This window comes from Aquarana catesbeiana, linkage group LG01, assembly GCF_042186555.1.
Source record: "Aquarana catesbeiana isolate 2022-GZ linkage group LG01, ASM4218655v1, whole genome shotgun sequence".
NCBI classification, from domain to species: Eukaryota; Metazoa; Chordata; class Amphibia; order Anura; family Ranidae; genus Aquarana; species Aquarana catesbeiana.
Genome location: NC_133324.1, coordinates 510037187 through 510054310, shown reverse-complemented (window position 1 = coordinate 510054310; position 17124 = coordinate 510037187). Strand labels below are relative to the sequence as shown.

The 17124-nt window shown below is 41.8% G+C and overlaps 1 protein-coding gene across 11 annotated transcripts in view; it reads left to right on the top strand.

Annotated features, from left to right (window-relative positions):
- The window catches only part of LOC141103845 (transducin-like enhancer protein 1), a 94069-nt gene extending 77400 nt beyond the window's left edge, over positions 1-16669 (top strand). For all 11 annotated transcript variants that reach the window (XM_073593933.1, XM_073593963.1, XM_073593924.1 and 8 more), the window contains 6 exons: positions 5156-5405; positions 7419-7666; positions 11403-11550; positions 11858-12008; positions 13394-13470; positions 16419-16669. In XM_073593933.1, the coding sequence (XP_073450034.1) occupies positions 5156-5405; positions 7419-7666; positions 11403-11550; positions 11858-12008; positions 13394-13470; positions 16419-16526 (982 nt within the window). In that variant the 3' untranslated portion in view covers positions 16527-16669. The remainder of the gene's footprint in view (positions 1-5155; positions 5406-7418; positions 7667-11402; positions 11551-11857; positions 12009-13393; positions 13471-16418) is intronic.
- Positions 16670-17124: the final 455 nt, after the last annotated feature.

Below are 17124 nucleotides of genomic sequence, written 5' to 3'. Positions count from 1 at the left end.
CAGTGTTCTTTTCTGTAGATAGCTGTTCAGAAGTAGTTCTATTGTAAACTATTTATTGATTTGAAAGAAGAGTAGTACAACAATGTAGAGACCTCAAATTGAGTTAACAATAATAAAAAAGACAGATTATTTCCCCTTGGCAATTAAAACCTTGTCTAATATATAGTCCACAGTCTTGGTATTGGGGGATGCACTGTAGAGCACAATGGAGGAGGCACCTTTTAAGTGCATAGAGAACATATCATGCTGTTTATTGCTTCATAATTTCATTTAGCAGTTGCTCTCTATAGGTTCAGTTTAAAGTATAAGTTCAAATTTCCTGAAAAAAATTAATGTACATATTTTTTGCAGGAAAAAATATGCAGTTATTTTTTTCCTACAAGAGCCTGGAAAGCATTGTACAATGTCAGACTTCTGCGCACACGCCATGCAGCTTTCTGGCTGTATGTTGAAATCTGCAGGGCTTGTTGATGAAATATGAGAGCACTCATCAGCACCCTCACAGTCCATTCAGAACTACAAGCCATCAGCCGTGGTGGCTGATGGTAATTGTAGTTCATTCATTCACAGGAAACTGAATTAATGATGCTGTTTTTAAATTGTGACAGCGGGTGTGGGGAGAAGATCCCCTGCTTGCTGTCACATCCAGGGGGCAACAAAGAAACTGGCAGCAGGAGCTGGAATATTGTTGCATGTTCCACCCTAAATATGAGTTGACCATGTAAAAAGATGAACTTAGCCTTTATAAGGTCTGATGTGCCTTTTTAAGGTGTGCTCTCATAATATTGTGACAAACTGAAATTACCCTTGCTGTTAATTTTTTAACATGTATTCCCCATCATGGTACATAATCTAACCATGGTTTGAGTAATCTATGTATTTTTGCTGTCTGTATTGTGGATCAGCTCTTTTGACGAAAGAAAAATTTAGATGGTCAATCCTTGAATTTTTCCAATAACCAAGTCAAAAAATTAGCGGACTTTGTGGGCACATAATGAGAGAATCAGTGAAAATATACATTTTATTACAACATAGTTAAACATATAAACATATAAACATACAAACGCCTGTATGGACACAGTTACCAGTTAGCCAATAATGCCGTTAGAGGACTGGACCTATGGTACAAAGATTAATTTAATACTGTATCAAGGTAAAAGAAAAATTTCTGATCCAGTAATGCCTCCAAAAACTTGCTCGTCTACGCGTTTCACTAAAATATTAGCTTCCTCAGGACAGATGCTGGGTAGGTGCTTGTAAACTTGTTGGCTCAAGGTGTGGGAGGTCTTGACCAAACTGACAAATGACCAAACAAATGAAATTGCATATGTGTGTCTATAGTGGGATACTCATACATCATGTGGTCTATAGTAGATACCACTGGTATATAGTAGTCATGAATAGGTATTTGAGTAGAAATCGCACACAGCAGTAAGTGGTCACAAATTCCCACTATAAGCGTGTTCAATACAATATCAATAGTATCTAGAGATAGCCCATGGATACCGACCCAAGTTATTAAATGGGTAAGTATACAGTCCCCTTAAGTGTAGAGGCGAATGGAATATCTGAATGTGTAAGAACTGTGCTTATCATAGGGGAAGACCTTTTGTTGGGGCTCAAGTTGGTATTGCCGCATACATAGGGGAAAAGTGTGCCCCCCTTTTGTGCTACACCCCTGTGGATGACTTTCCTTGCTGTGTGTTATTGGAAACCTAAATTTTGTAAAATTTTTTTAGGTAGGTGTATTATCTTGTTGCGATATAGTATCATAGGAGATTGTGGAAAATCAGTTCTGTGCCACGCACAGAATCCTCCTGGTGAATAGGAAGAGCAACATGAGCTGTCCATGCTCTGATATTTCAGATCAATAATGCTTTTAAGCAACCACAGGCTGGCTCTTACATTTGCCCTGCCATTGAACTAAATGACCCACAAGCCACAGACACTTAAAGAGAATTTTATCAAAGAGGTTGGCTTATAGCAGCTTCCAGTTCATGTTTTTTTTTTCCAGCATCCTTCATTCATTTTTTTTCTTGATACTCTTTAAGCAAGGCACACATTATTCCCCTTGAGCCATATTTGATTTTGGCTTTGGCATAAAGGTCAAATCAGGATAAATGGGTTAGGTCTTCAGTAATTTACCTATTATACCATTACATGAAGGGATCATACACTTGGGTACTTGCTATGCACTTGAGGTCTTAGTGACTTGTGCTTTCCCCCAGGTACAGAATATAAGCCGTTGGTTACGAGAGAAATATTTTATGTGGTGGACAGAGATTTCCACGCTCATTCCTTGGTTCTTGCATTAAAATGTGAGCAAGGTGTTGATGAGGATTGACACCTGTATGACACATGTATGTATTTACCAAATTTATATAATTGGAGGAAACGCCTATCTAGCCAATCAATCTCTATAGCCATTTAGGCAGGCTCTTGCACTACATAATTGATGGCAGATCGAAAGGAGATTGTACAATCAGATTGTATAGTGTATGGCCATCTTTTATACACCTAAAATTACTAGTTGCCCTTTCAGTGCCATTAACCTCACACCAAACACAGAAGCAAACACACATTTTGCCTTGTGAAAAAATGAGTGGCAAATACTGCAAAACACACAGTAAAAAACATGCAACCCACAAAACGCCAAAATGTCCCATAAGCCACATGTAGTGTAGCCAATTGAGATCAGGCTGCTGTATGCGTGTCAAAGGAAAAAGGAGCCACAAAATGTGTGCTCCCACTATGCTGGATGTGAATGGCACCTGAAAGTGAAATTGGTGCGTTAACACAAGAACAACGAGGCTCCATTTAAATCTGTGCCTTTCCTTGCATTGCAGAAATGTGCAGCACCAACAAACGCACCAAGCTTAACGCTAAAAAAAAAAAAAGTTTTGAAGCTGCTTTGGGGCGATTGCTATGTGTAGGGTGGCCCATTCAGTTGGATGGGCTGCCCTATGTTTGATGAGTGAAAATGCTTCAAAACTCCTCCCCCACTTGCTAGAAAACAAAAACGCACGTGGGAATGCGAGTTCCCACTATGCAGAGTTGTGAACGGGGCTTGACAGCTGAGTGTTTCTGTCCACTCCCTTCTATGTACTTGTATAAAGATGGCCATACACTATGCAATCTGATTGTATATTGTGTATTTAGCGGGAAGGGTGATCACTGATTGCATTTCATTTAAAAAATGTGCAGCTGGGAGTGGGAGGGTGGATGATGCATGGTGTGTGCTAATGAGGTCAACTCCTTCCTGTGTCATAACCTCCAGTCTGTAAGGAAGTACGACAGAAGCAATAGATACGTTTGGAAACATGGATGGAGGACAGTAAGGTAAGTGTCTGTAGTTTTTATGGAAAGCGTTGAGATTTTTGCAAAAAAAAGTACATGCATGCTATTATGGTACATAGAGGAGCTGGAATTTGGAAAAAAAAGGTGAACTTATCCTTTAAATATACTACAAAAAACACTAGCAGACCCCCTTAAATCTCAGGATTTTTAATCAAAAATAACAAAGACCACATTTCTGAAGGTTGTTGTGTAGTTAGAGCTACCCTGTGCTTTGCCAGCTCACATTCTGTGGTGAGATTTGGAGGTAGAGAAAGCTCTTTCATGTTGGAGTTTATCTGTATGCGAACCAATTAACCACTTACTGACCGCCGCACGACGAGGTACGTCCAAACTTTGGCGGCGGATATCGTTGTTATGGCAGCAGCGGTGGCCGGCTTTCAGATAAAAGTGGTCCCTGCGGCGGATTCGCAGCGAGATCACTTTTATCGGTGGCGAGAGAGGGGCCCCCCCCTCCCGCTGCGATCCTGTGCCCTCCGCCGCTTACCGGAGCCGTCGGTAGCGGCGGAGGCGATCGCGTCCTCGTCCTCCTCTGTGGTGTGTCTGGAGACGAGTGAGGCTAAGATGGCGCCCACTCATCTCCATGACACTGCTGGGTGGAAGCGACGTCAAAACGTCACTTCCGTCCACGCCTCTTAAAGGCACATTTTTTCAAATGACTTTTTTTAATGCATTTTAGTGTAAATATGAGATCTGAAGTCTTTTTGACCCCAGATCTCATATTTAAGAGGTCCTGTCATGCTTTTTTCTATTACAAGGGATGTTTACATCCCTTGTAATAGGAATAAAAGTGACACCATTTTTTTTTTTTAAACAGTGTAAAAATAAAATATTGTAAAATAAATAATAATAAAAAAATTTTTAAACCCCCCCCCCCCCCCTCCCGACGAGCTCGCGCACAGGAGCGAACGCATACGCGAGTAGCACCCGCATATAAAAACGGTGGTTAAACCACACATGTGAGGTATCGCAGCGACCGGTAGAGCGAGAGCAATAATTCTAGCCCTAGAACTCCTCAGTACTGCAAAATATGCAACCTGTAGAATTTTTTAAACGTCGCCTATGGAGATTTTTGAGGGTAAAAGTTTGACGCCATTCCACGAGCGGGCGCAATTTTCAAGCGTGACATGTTGGGTATCAATTTACTTGGCGTAACATTATATTTCACAATATAAAAAAAAAATTGGGCTAACTTTACTGTTGTCTTATTTTTTTCTATTCAAAAAAGTGAATTTTCTCCAAAAAAAAGTGCGCTTTTTAAAACCGCTGCGCAAATACAGTGCAAAAAAAGTATTGCAACGACCGCCATTTTATTCTCTAGGGTGTTAGAAGAAAAACCATATATAATGTTTGGGGGTTCGAAGTAATTTTCTAGCAAAACTGTTTTAAACATGTAAACACCTAAAATCCAAAACAAGGCTGGTCCTTAAGTGGTTAAATGGCAAGGCAGAAGTTTTTCTCCTAATAACCATATAGTTACTAAATAGTAAGAAATGTATCTATTCACAGTAGAGAAATGCACAGTTGCTGCATTATCTCTACCAGCCATATTATGCATGATGAGCACATGAAAAGCTTTTGTTTCCTGATCAGAACAGTGGATGGAAACTATGAAGTGGAGTCAATGGAACTAATGTAGGCTGTAAGGTCGACTAAAGTCCACCCTATCTTTACTGTGGCCTTTTTCTAAGCAGTAGTAGCAGGCTGTGTTTGGATAATGAAAAGATATTTTTCAATAAATAGGTATGTTTTACTGGTCAGCAAACTAGATAAATGATTTTAATATTCTTCTTGTGCACAGGGCCTATTCATTCCACGTCAGTGCAGATGGACAGATGCAACCTGTTCCCTTTCCACCAGATGCTCTCATAGGGTCTGGCATCCCCCGCCATGCCCGGCAGCTTCACACATTAAACCACGGAGAAGTGGTCTGTGCTGTGACCATAAGCAACTCTACACGTCATGTCTACACAGGAGGAAAAGGATGTGTAAAAGTTTGGGATGTAGGGCAGCCTGGTACTAAAACTCCTGTGGCACAGCTCGATTGCTTGGTAAGGCTTGCTGATACACTTCAAAATAAATATGAATATGTAAATGTATTGTAGTTTAAAAAAAATATTTACACACACATAATACATGCTACAGAACTAGGGTTGTCCCGATACCGATACTAGTATCGGTATCGGCACCGATACCGAGCATTTGCCCAAGTACTTATACTCGGACAAATGCTCCCGATGCTTCCCCCGATACCTTGACTGTCAGCGGTGATCGGCGCGTGGGGGGAGTTACAAGCTTCCCCCCCGCGGCTTTCAGCTGCTTTAGTGACATACAGCGGTGATCGGTGCTTGTAACTCCCCCACACGCGATCACTGCTGACTGTCACCTCATCCCCCTTAGTCCCCCTCCGTTCCTCTGTCCCCCTCCGCTGTCCTGCTCCGTTGCTCTGTCCCCCTCCGTTCCTCTGACCCCCTCCGCTGTCCTCCTTCTTTGCTCTGTCCCCCTCCGTTCCTCTGTCCCCCTCCGCTGTCCTGCTCCGTTGCTCTGTCCCCCTCCGTTCCTCTGACCCCCTCCGCTGTCCTCCTTCTTTGCTCTGTCCCCCTCCGTTCCTCTGTCCCCCTCCGCTGTCCTGCTCCGTTGCTTTGTCCCCCTCCGTTCCTCTGACCCCCTCCGCTGTCCTCCTTCTTTGCTCTGTCCCCCTCCGCTGTCCCCATCCGTTCCGGCTTTCCGCTGTCCCCCTCTCTCTTCCTCTGTCCCCTCCGTTCTGCTGTCTCTCCGCTGTGTGAATGGACAGAGTCAGCTGACTCTGTCTATTCACATAACTGAAACATTGTAATCACCTGTGATTACGATGTGTCAGTTTATGAATGGAGAGGAGCCGCTGTCTTCTCTCCATTCATTCTCAGTGCAGCTGAGGCTGCAGAGAAAGGGACTGGGGAATCTCTATCCCCTGTCTCTTTCTCTGTCTCAAGGGGGAGATATCAGAGGTCTGTTAAGACCCCTCATATCTCACCAAAGCCCCCCAACAGGGCTGATTAAAAAAAAAAAACACACACATAGTGCAATAAAGAATAAAAAAAATTAAATCGTAAAAAATAATAAATGTAAATGAAAAAAAAAAAAAACACACACACACACACACACACACACACACACCGTTCACTCCCCCCCCCCCCCCTAAAAAAAAAAAAAAAAAAAAAAAACACTGTCATGTGACATTAAAAAAAAGGATCGGTAATCGGTATCGGCGAGTACTTGAAAAAAAGTGTCGGTACTTGTACTCGGTCCTAAAAAAGTGGTATCGGGACAACCCTATTCAGAACTTGTTCTGCAGACTCTTAATGAGGTGTGCATGACTGAAATGCTTCATCAGTAAAGCCATTTAAAGTTAGTATTTGCTGGTAATGTATTGATGTAAAATAAAGCTGTAGAAGTTGATTAGCTATATGGAGGAGGTAGCCACAGAGGTGCTAAGAGCCTTCTCAGACCCTGGGGCAAACAACTTTTTTTGGGCCATCTTTCCCTCCCTACATTGATCCAAGACATTAATAAAATAAATAATTTCCCATTACAGTGACTGTTATGCCAAAAAGATGCTTTCCTTGTCTCTAGGTGTTAAATGGCAGAAAAGTGTGTTTTTTTTTTTTTATAGTATGTGTGCATCCCAAAATGACTGCTTTACCCAATTTTGTTTTGTGAATTCTTCCAGTCAAGTTATATGCACACACTTGCAAAATAGCCGACTGTCCACCTTTCACAAGGCTTAATTTTTTAAATGGGGAAATGTCTCTGAAGATTGTGAATTCCAGACGTCTTGTAAAGGTTTGCATCCTGCCTGATCGGGTGCAGTATATCTCTCTCCTGAAAAAATAGTGCCTGCTGTACCAAACTTACCCCTTTTAGGAATCTTGGTTCTGGAATCTGTATCCCCACTGTCAGGCCCAGGGAACCAAAAGTCTCAGCTGCTTGGGATAGTATGTTTGTAAATATTTATGGACACTTGAATGCACAACAGTCAGTATGTTGTGCTGGAGATTGATAACATTTTTTGCATATCATTCCAGAACCGTGACAATTACATTCGCTCTTGTAAACTCCTTCCGGATGGCCGCAGTTTGATTGTTGGGGGAGAAGCCAGCACCTTGTCTATATGGGATCTGGCATCACCTACTCCAAGGATAAAAGCAGAATTAACATCATCTGCTCCTGCTTGTTACGCCCTTGCTATCAGTCCAGATGCCAAGGTCTGCTTCTCTTGCTGCTCTGATGGGAACATTGTTGTTTGGGACCTACAGAATCAGACCCTAGTCAGGTAAGCTTTGACAAACCTTTTTATTTTGCATGAGGTATTCATTTTTCTTGACTTCACATTCTTTTAAATACCTGGTGCCCAGCCTGCAGCCTAAGGGGCCGCATGTGGCCCTTTGGTATATAATGTTGCAGCCCTCGGACCTCAGCCATCTGTAGTGGGCGCATTAATTATGATAGCATAGATCTCTACTAGCCTCGTGCAATCTGTCCCTAGTTTTGTACTGTCTCTACCATATACCCAGCCAAAAATGTAGCATGTCCACACACTTGACCCTTATTTCCTCCATTAGGTCTGTAGTTTGACTGTCCTCTCAAGCATTACATATATTGAACATTATGTGCAGCCCTTTGGTCATGCCCCTGGCCGCATTTGAGGCCCCATTTTAGCTCATAAGTTGACTGGCACAGTTTTAAATGGTTACTGTATTGTAGTACTAGATGAACTCAAACCTTTGATAACCCTCACATATACACACAGGCTTGGCAAAAGTGTTATCCAAAAAGTCAGATGCCAGTTATTTCAGACTTTGTATCCCCCCCCCCCCCCCTTTTCTACAGTGGACATATATCTAGTTATGACCTTTTTGCATGCTCCTATACAGTTGACTTGCCCCCTCTTCCCCTTCCCAAAATCTTCCTAATTGCATCCCTATGTAAAAATCTCCTAAATGCCTCCACCCTATATAGCAGCCATATATAAAATTATTATCATTATTAATAATATACAGGATTTATATAGCGCCAACAGTTTGTGCAGCGCTTTACCACATGGGGGCAGACAATATCATTACAAAACAATTCACTACAGGAGGAATCAGAAGGCCCTGCTCTTTAGCGCTTACAATCTAAGAGAGAGGGTCAAGTGATACGTAAGGTAATAACTGTGGGGGATGAGCTGATTAAGAAAATAAAAGTACAGATGTTAGGATATATACAATTTTATGTAAATACCTGTCCCATAGTAGTCACATTAGACGCACTGCCTTCCACCCACATGATTTCTTGCTCTAGTATATAACATTAAGTGATTATTACTATATACTCCATAGTGGTCAGGCATAGCAGTAATCATTAAATATTCCCCTGCCCTTAGACTTATTTGCAATGAAATGAGCGACTCACTGCACAGTGTTCTTTTCATTGGGACCGGGCTAAACCTGTGCTCTATTATGCGATGGAGAAATGTCTGTTGGTCAAAACCTTGACTCTGAATTCTTTGTGTATGTAAAAGTAGATCATTCTTGTCTCTGACTGTGAAAGTAGCAGTACAGATGGTATTGATATCTGAAAAATTAGCATTAAATTGTTTTAGATCCATAACTTTATGGGTGAATTTTGTAGTATAGTCCATATTAGGACAAAGACCTGGTATTGTACTGCCATTACAAGATTCATTGTGTAATTTTTAGTGGTTTAAAATAAACTGGTCATAAATCTCTGGGCAGTTCAGACCAAGCCCCCCCCCCCCCAGCAAGCAGCTTGGTATTGAGGGCACTGGCTTGACAGGAGGAGCCAGGAGCGCCGGCCAGGGACCCGTAAGAGAGACGGATCAGGGCTGCTTTGTGCAAAACCACTGTACAGAGCAGATAAGCATGACATGTTTATTTTTATTTTATTTTTTTCAACCTGCCTTTAACCCCGGTTCACACTGAGGCAGCGCGACTTGCAGCGCGTGTGCCTCAGGCGACATGGACACAACAGGGGCGGCAACTTGCAAAACGACTTCTATATAGAAGTCTATGCAAGTCGCCCCCAAAGTAGTACAGGAACCCTTTTCTAAGTCGGAGCGACGCAAGTCGTTTAGAACGGTTCCATTGTACAGAACGGGACGCTACTTGTCAGGCGGCTAAGTCGCATGACAAGTCGTCCTAGTGTGAACCGACCCTTAATGTCACTTCAACCTTCCATAGCTACTGAGCTTTCGTGGTGGTCATCTTAACCAATGTGGAGGCTCAGGAGATTGGAGCATCAGTTTGTGTTATTTTTTTAATTTTATTTATTTATTTTCATTCTTATTACAAAGCTTATACAGATTAAAAGCCTGTGTTGACAGGCCTTTGTTTGCATCAGAACTGTTCTTCTCTCCCTTTTATAAGTCTATGGCAATGAAAAAGCTGCTTGACGGTCAAAGGCAGGTGCGAAGGAGGTCAAATACAATTGTCAATTATTCTGAAAGGTCTCTGAAGCATGTCTGGCCTCTGTCAACAGCAAACTGCTCTTGCCTTTCAAGACAGACCAAAACCCCATCAACAGAAGTCCTTAACCTAGGTAGTGGCAGGTTTATTCCAAGTTATAGATTAGAGGTCGACTGATATATCCCAAATGACTTCTGTAATTGAAGTCAATTGCAAGTTGTCTGAAGTTTTCTTCTCTCCTCCTCTGGGCAGCCTGCCAAATCTGATAAGAAGATACATTGTATCTCTTTCAGGTTCTTTTATCAATAGACTGAACTCCCGTGGAGAAGTTTTCAGTTTAACCATTTAAAGACTAAATCTTTTCTGACACTTGTTGCTTACAAGTAAAAATCCTGTATTTTCTGCTATAAAATCACTTAGAACCCCCAAACATTATATATATATTTTTTTTTAGCAGAGACCCCAGGGAATAAAATAGTGGTTGTTGCAATATTTTATGTCACGTGGTATTTGCGCAGCGGTCTTTCAAACGCAATTTTTAAAAAAAAAATACACTAATGAAATTAAAAAAAGAAAAAAAAAAAAAAAAGCAGTAAAGTTAGCCCATTTTTTTCATCCAAAAGTTTTGATTACCTGTTTTTGTGTATTTAATATTTAAGATATAGTTATTTATTTTTTTTATCTAAATTCTACATACAAGTGAACGGATTGGAGGTTTGTTTTGTTTAATAAATGTTTAAATATAAAAAATGTTCTGTATCACTTATTAAGGCTGCTTTCACACTGGAGCGGGCATGCGTTGACGGTAAAATGCTGTTTATTTTAGCGGCGCTTTACCGTCATTTTAGCGGCGCTATTCGGCTGCTAGCGGGGAGCTTATAACCCAGCTAGCTGCCGAAGAAGGGGTTAAATGCGCCCCTGAAGTGCTGCTGCTGAAACGCTTTGCAGGCGCTTCGGCAGCGGTGCGCATTCATTTCAATGGGCAGGAGTGGTGGAGGAGCGGTATACACCGCTCCAAAGATGCCGCTTGCAGGACTTTTTTTTAACATCCTGCCAGCGCATCGCCTCAGTGTGAAAGCACTCGAGCTTTCACACAGACTGCAGGGGAGCCGTTTTACAGGCGCTGTTTTTAGCCCAAAAGCGCCTGGAAAAACGCCCCAGTGTGAAAGGGGTCTAACTGTTAGATTTTATGAGATGAAGGGAAAAGAAAAAAAAAAATCGGCCTAATATATCGGCCCTAAAAAATCGGCATCATATATCGGCCATCGGCCACCGCGATTTCTAAATATCGGCTTTGGCATCGGCCAGAGAAAAACCCATATCGGTCGACCTCTATTATAGATGCAAAGTTATTAGTGGATCTGCACAGATATGGCTGAGAATAAAACTGCAGCCACCTAAAGGGAAAAAAACATTTTTACCTTTGAAGTTTTTCGAATGCACAGAATAGTACTGGTAATATGGAGGCAAAGTTTTGTAAGCAGGAACAGTAGGTGGTGTATGTTTCATTAGTTAATACTAACCATTATTGCATTTACTGTCATGTCTATTAAAGATACTTATGTCAATGATTTCCTGTTTTTATTCTTTTCATTTTTAAAGACAATTTCAAGGACACACAGATGGTGCCAGCTGTATAGACATTTCTCATGATGGCACCAAACTATGGACTGGTGGTTTGGATAATACAGTTCGTTGCTGGGACTTGAGAGAAGGAAGGCAACTTCAGCAGCATGACTTTAACTCCCAGGTACTGTTTAATCAGTAAAATATTGCCACTTATCTCATAAACCTCATATGAAAGCAGGGGTTTCTAAATTCCAGACGATAGACTGGATTTAAGGTAGTTATCACCACTAAAGCTGATCAGGTTGAGCTGCAGGGGCTCAGAAATTGCTCACTGCTAGAAGTCAGTAAACTGGGAGTTGATGATTGCTTCCAGAGGTGGCTCCAGGGACTTATATTTTGCTTGTTGACAGACTTGCTGTAAAACATTTTCATATGTGATCTATATTTTGAAAAATTCACTTTTTTTTTTTCCCTTTATACACGGACAGATCTTCTCTTTGGGCTACTGTCCCACGGGGGAATGGTTGGCAGTTGGTATGGAGAGCAGTAATGTTGAGGTCCTTCACGTTTCCAAACCTGACAAGTACCAGCTGCATCTGCATGAGAGTTGTGTCCTGTCCTTGCAGTTTGCTTCCTGTGGTAAGTTCTCTGGGGAAGCCAGCTGTGAAATGCTTATTTTAGGCTGTTACAAAAAAATTATTAAAAACTAGCCTCTAGAAAACAAAAGGTGAAGCAAAAAATGAAGGAGAAATACCGTATATACTTGCGTATAAGCTGAGTTTTTCAGCACATTTTTTTTGTGCTGAAAATGCCCTCCTCGGCTTATGCTCGAGTCAAGCACTTTTCTGCAGCAGAGAATGACATTTTCCGAACTGACTTTGGGGCCCCGTATCTCGGGGCCACTTGGTGCTAGGAACCCCAGCTTTGGATATGTTGTAGTGCTAATTCCACTGGGTTTGCACACCACATTTGGGGTTCCTAGTACCAAGTGGTCCTGAGATACGGGGCCCCAAAATTGGTCAACTGTGTCCATCTGCAGCAATGTCATTTCGGGACCCTTTGGGTCCAGAGACCTTAAATTTTGGCTGCAGTTAGGGGGCATCTAGGAACCCTTAACTACCAAGTTTGAAGTTCGGGGGACCTATGGCTGCAAATGGGCACAGTGAGGCTGCAAATGGGCATTGTTGACCCTCTTCTCCACTTACAGTAGCTGCGCATTTCTCACCCTAGGCTTATACTCGAGTCAAAAAGTTTTCCCAGTCTTTTGTGGTAAAATTAGGTGCTTCGGCTTGTATTCGGGTCGGCTTATACTCAAGTATATACGGTACTTTTATTTTTACAGGGAAAAAAAACAATCTTTTACCCAAGCTTTCCTCCAAAGAAGGCTCTTGGCTGTTTAAAGCTGAAAAAATGAGGCCCTGATTGCACAATGTATGTAATGCGGCAAAGCAGTATGCATATTCTCTGTTTCTAGTTTGTTACAATGACTGGTTAAGGTTTATTGCCACTAGTCCATTTTTCCTTTATTAGTATCCTACTTTGCTTTGCCCTTTCATGTTGACCTGCTGACACCAAGACCTCTGTCTTTTTTCAGGCCTAAGCTCAGAATGCTCTTCATGCTCTTGTGTATGACTTGTGTAGCTTCAGAATGTTATACTTAACATGTGACACTGTGTCGTACTGTGACCTGCTTCGTGCCCTCTAGCTAATTTGGAAGGAAATGCTGTCAGCTTCTGATGGTATAGGATGCAGCAGCAGCAAATAATATATCCTATCTTGGAGAACAACATCCTTCTCTGTGTAAGTTCCAGCTTACACAGGGTTTTCCATTTAGAATGGCTGCATGGTCAAAGTGACACAGTTTAGGATTGTAGATGCAAAGCTGGTATTTCAAATTTAAATGTGGAGTTGCTAGTTAAATACTGTAGCGTGACACTGCTCTGAAAATCAAGGAAGTTCAGACACCATCAGCAAGTTGTAAAAAAGACTTTTGATGTAACAATGTATTGGTAATCTGTTTTCAGGTAAATGGTTTGTAAGCACGGGAAAGGACAATCTGTTAAATGCATGGCGGACGCCATACGGTGCCAGCATTTTCCAGGTGAGAGAATTGCATAAGACCAATTTTGCCTTTAATTACATTGATCTTTATTCTGTTTTTGCTTTTTTGAAGTAATTTTCTATTTGATTTAATGTGGTTGTAAACCTCAGTCATGAAATCTGAACAAAGCACATATATCTGTAGTGTTCACTTGTCTCTCCAAAGCTCTAAATGTCTCTGATGCTTAGTTACTCTGTTATCAGCACGAGTCACTTCTGAGAAGTTTTCCTGACACATGACATAAATGTGTGACCTGGAGGGAGCTGAGCACACAGCTTGTCTATTCAGAACACAGCTCTGCATGTTCCTTCGTTTCTGTTCTGTGTGTGGAGGGGAGTTGTGCCCCTTTCCTCCAACCAGCTCTCACAGTGTATAAGAGCTGTAACTGCAGCTCTCCACCCCCTCCTCTGCTCCTGACAGATGAAGGATTTTATCACAGTTGTGCATGTAGAGAAGAGATGACTGCAGATAGACAAGTAAAACTTTTATGTGGGAGGATTTTTCATGCCTGTGTATCACCTGGGACTATTCACTTCACTGGCTATATGTAAGGGTTTACAACCACTTTAATACAGTGGGGACGGAAAGTATTCAGACCCCCTTAAATTTTATACTTTGTTATATTGCAGCCATTTGCTAATAATATTTAAGTTCATTTTTTTCCTCAATGTACACAAAGCACCCCATATTGACAGAAAAACACAGAATTGTTGACATTTTTGCAGATTTATTAAAAAAGAAAAACTAAAATACATGATCTTAAGTATTCAGACCCTTTGCTCAGTATTTAGTAGAAGCACCCTTTTGATCTGAAACAGCCATGAGTCTTTTTGGGAAAGATGCAACAAGTTTTTCACACCTGGATTTGGGGATCCTCTGCCATTCCTCCTTGCAGATCCTCTCCAGTTCTGTCAGGTTGGATGGTAAAAGTTGGTGGACAGCCATTTTTAGATCTCTCCAGAGATGCTCAATTGGGTTTAAGTCAGGGCTCTGGCTGGGCCATTCAAGAACAGTCACGGAGTTGTTGTGAAGCCACTCCTTCGTTATTTTAACTGTGCTTAGGGTCATTGTCTTGTTGGAAGGTAAACCTTTGGCCCAGTCTGAGGTCCTGAGCACTCTGGAGAAGGTTTTCGTCCAGGATATCCCTGTACTTGGCTGCATTCATCTTTCCCTCAATTGCAACCAGTCGTCCTGTCCCTGCAGCTGAAGAACACCCCCACAGCATGATGCTGCCACCACCATGCTTCACTGTTGGGACTGTATTGGACAGGTGATGAGCAGTGCCTGGTTTTCTCCACACATACCGCTTAGAATTAAGGCCAAAAAGTTCTATCTTGGTCTCATCAGAACGAGAATCTTATTTCTCACCATCTTGGAGTCCTTCGGGTGTTTTTTTTTGGCAAACTCCATGCAGGCTTTCATGTGTCTTGCACTGAGGAGAGGCTTCCGTCGGGCCACTCTGCCATAAAGCCCTGACTGGTGGAGGGCTGCAGTGATGGTTGACTTTCTACAACTTTCTCCCATCTCCCGACTGCATCTCTGGAGCTCAGCCACAGTGATCTCTGGGTTCTTCTTTACCTCTCTCTACAAGGCTCTTCTCCCCCGATAGCTCAATTTGGCTGGACGGCCAGCTCTAGGAAGGGTTCCGGTCATCCCAATTGTCTTCCATTTAAGAATTATGGAGGTCACTGTGCTCTTGGGAATCTTAAGTGCAGCATAAATTTTTTTTTGTAACCTTGGCCAGATCTGTGCCTTGCCACAATTCTGTCTCTGAGCTCTTCAGGCAGTTCCTTTGACCTCATGATTCTCATTTGCTCTGACATGCACTGTGAGCTGTAAGGTCTTATATAGACAGGTGTGGGCTTTCCTAATCAAGTCCAATCAGTATAATCAAACACAGCTTGACTCAAATGAAGGTGTAGAACCATCTCAAGGATGAACAGAAGAAATGGACAGCACCTGAGTTAAATATGAGTGTCACAGCAAAGGGTGTGAATTCTTAGGACTATGTGATATTTCAGTTTTTCTTTTTTAGTAAATCTGCAAAAATGTCAACAATTCTGTGTTTTTCTGTCAATATGGGGTGCTGTGTGTACATTAATGAGGAAAAATGATTTTAGCAAATGGCTGCAATGTAACAAAGAGTGAAAAATTTAAGGAGGTCTGAATACTTTCCATCCCCACTGTATATACTGTATGTCCCATTAAATCCATGTGCTGGTATAACAAAGGACCTCTATGGAAGTTTGCATAGATTGGAAACCATTCTAAAGTTACCACATAGCCTTTGAACTTATCTACTGCTTGCTTTAGATCTTGAGGATGCTTACATTTCAATGTTAACCCAGCAAAGGCCACTTTTCTGTGCACTGTGAAACTAAACCCTCCTCTCTTTAACAGCTAGGGAAGCTGCTGCCTTAGCCTTTTGTTTGCAATGTAGTTTCAATTGTGCTGCATATGTGATCAGTTATGACCGTTTGGTTGAGAGCATAATCAGCTGTGACAGGTATCATTTGTGGCATTCCTTGAATGTAACTGTTTTTGGAAACTTTTACATCAGTGGCTTTAGTTCCACTTTAAGGCTAGGTTCACATCCTTGCAGGTTGTTCCCGCTGCAGGTCCGCACCTGTTCCCGTAGCCGCAACCACCCGCATAGAAAAATACAGGAGATGAGTTGGCAGTGCCATTCATCCTAAAGGCATGTTGCACGCACTGGAAATCGTCTTTTTTCTGCGTGGGAAATGAATGGGCTGCCGTGCAAGTTGTGGCTCACAGAGCCGCATCAATGTGAACCTAGCCTAATGAAACTCTGGGATAGTGATAATTTGACAGTTGTTATATTCACACTTGGTCTTCTGATGAGACAAATGGCTGTATTACTTTAATACAATTGGATGAAGTCAGTCACTTCACTTTTTTTCTTTTCTTTTTTGCAACCTTTCTTACAGTCAAAAGAGTCTTCATCTGTTCTGAGCTGTGACGTATCCACTGATGACCAGTTCATTGTCACAGGTTCTGGTGACAAGAAAGCCACAGTATATGAGGTCATCTACTGAAGACCTCTTTCTTCAGTATCAGTCCCCCTCCTACTGCACGGACCCATGAGGGGTGATCATCTGTTTGGGTTAGTTCTGTTTTTAGGTGTACATTTTAACAGTATCGGCCAGCGTGTATTTAATAATAAAACTGGAGAAAACTGTTGGTTGTCTCTTTCTTGTTACAAGAGAAAAAAATGCCATGTTGGCAGGTAAAAATTTAAGTCCTGACTGGGCGGGTGTTGAAACTTTAGTTATTAACAAGATGTAAGTACTTTTTTTGTGAAAGTAAATATCCCTTTTCTCACAAATAAACTTGTCTAATTAAAGCCCTCTTGGGAATGTTCTGGTTTTCCACTTGAATGACTTCTAAAAGGTGATCTGAACTCTGTTTAATTCCTAATAAATACAGACTTGTTAAACACACACACCCCTTTTATACCTCCATATTGTTAAGGAAGAAAGTACTTAGTAGTAGTTAGTCAAAGCTATTGATGGGGGGAAAATATGTAAAAACCTTAGAGTTAAAGCAGTATTAAACCTAAAACAATGCCGCCGGCGCTGATGAGTGTGTTCTAACGGCGGGAAAGTCTCCCTGTTGGCAGAATACAATTGTTCC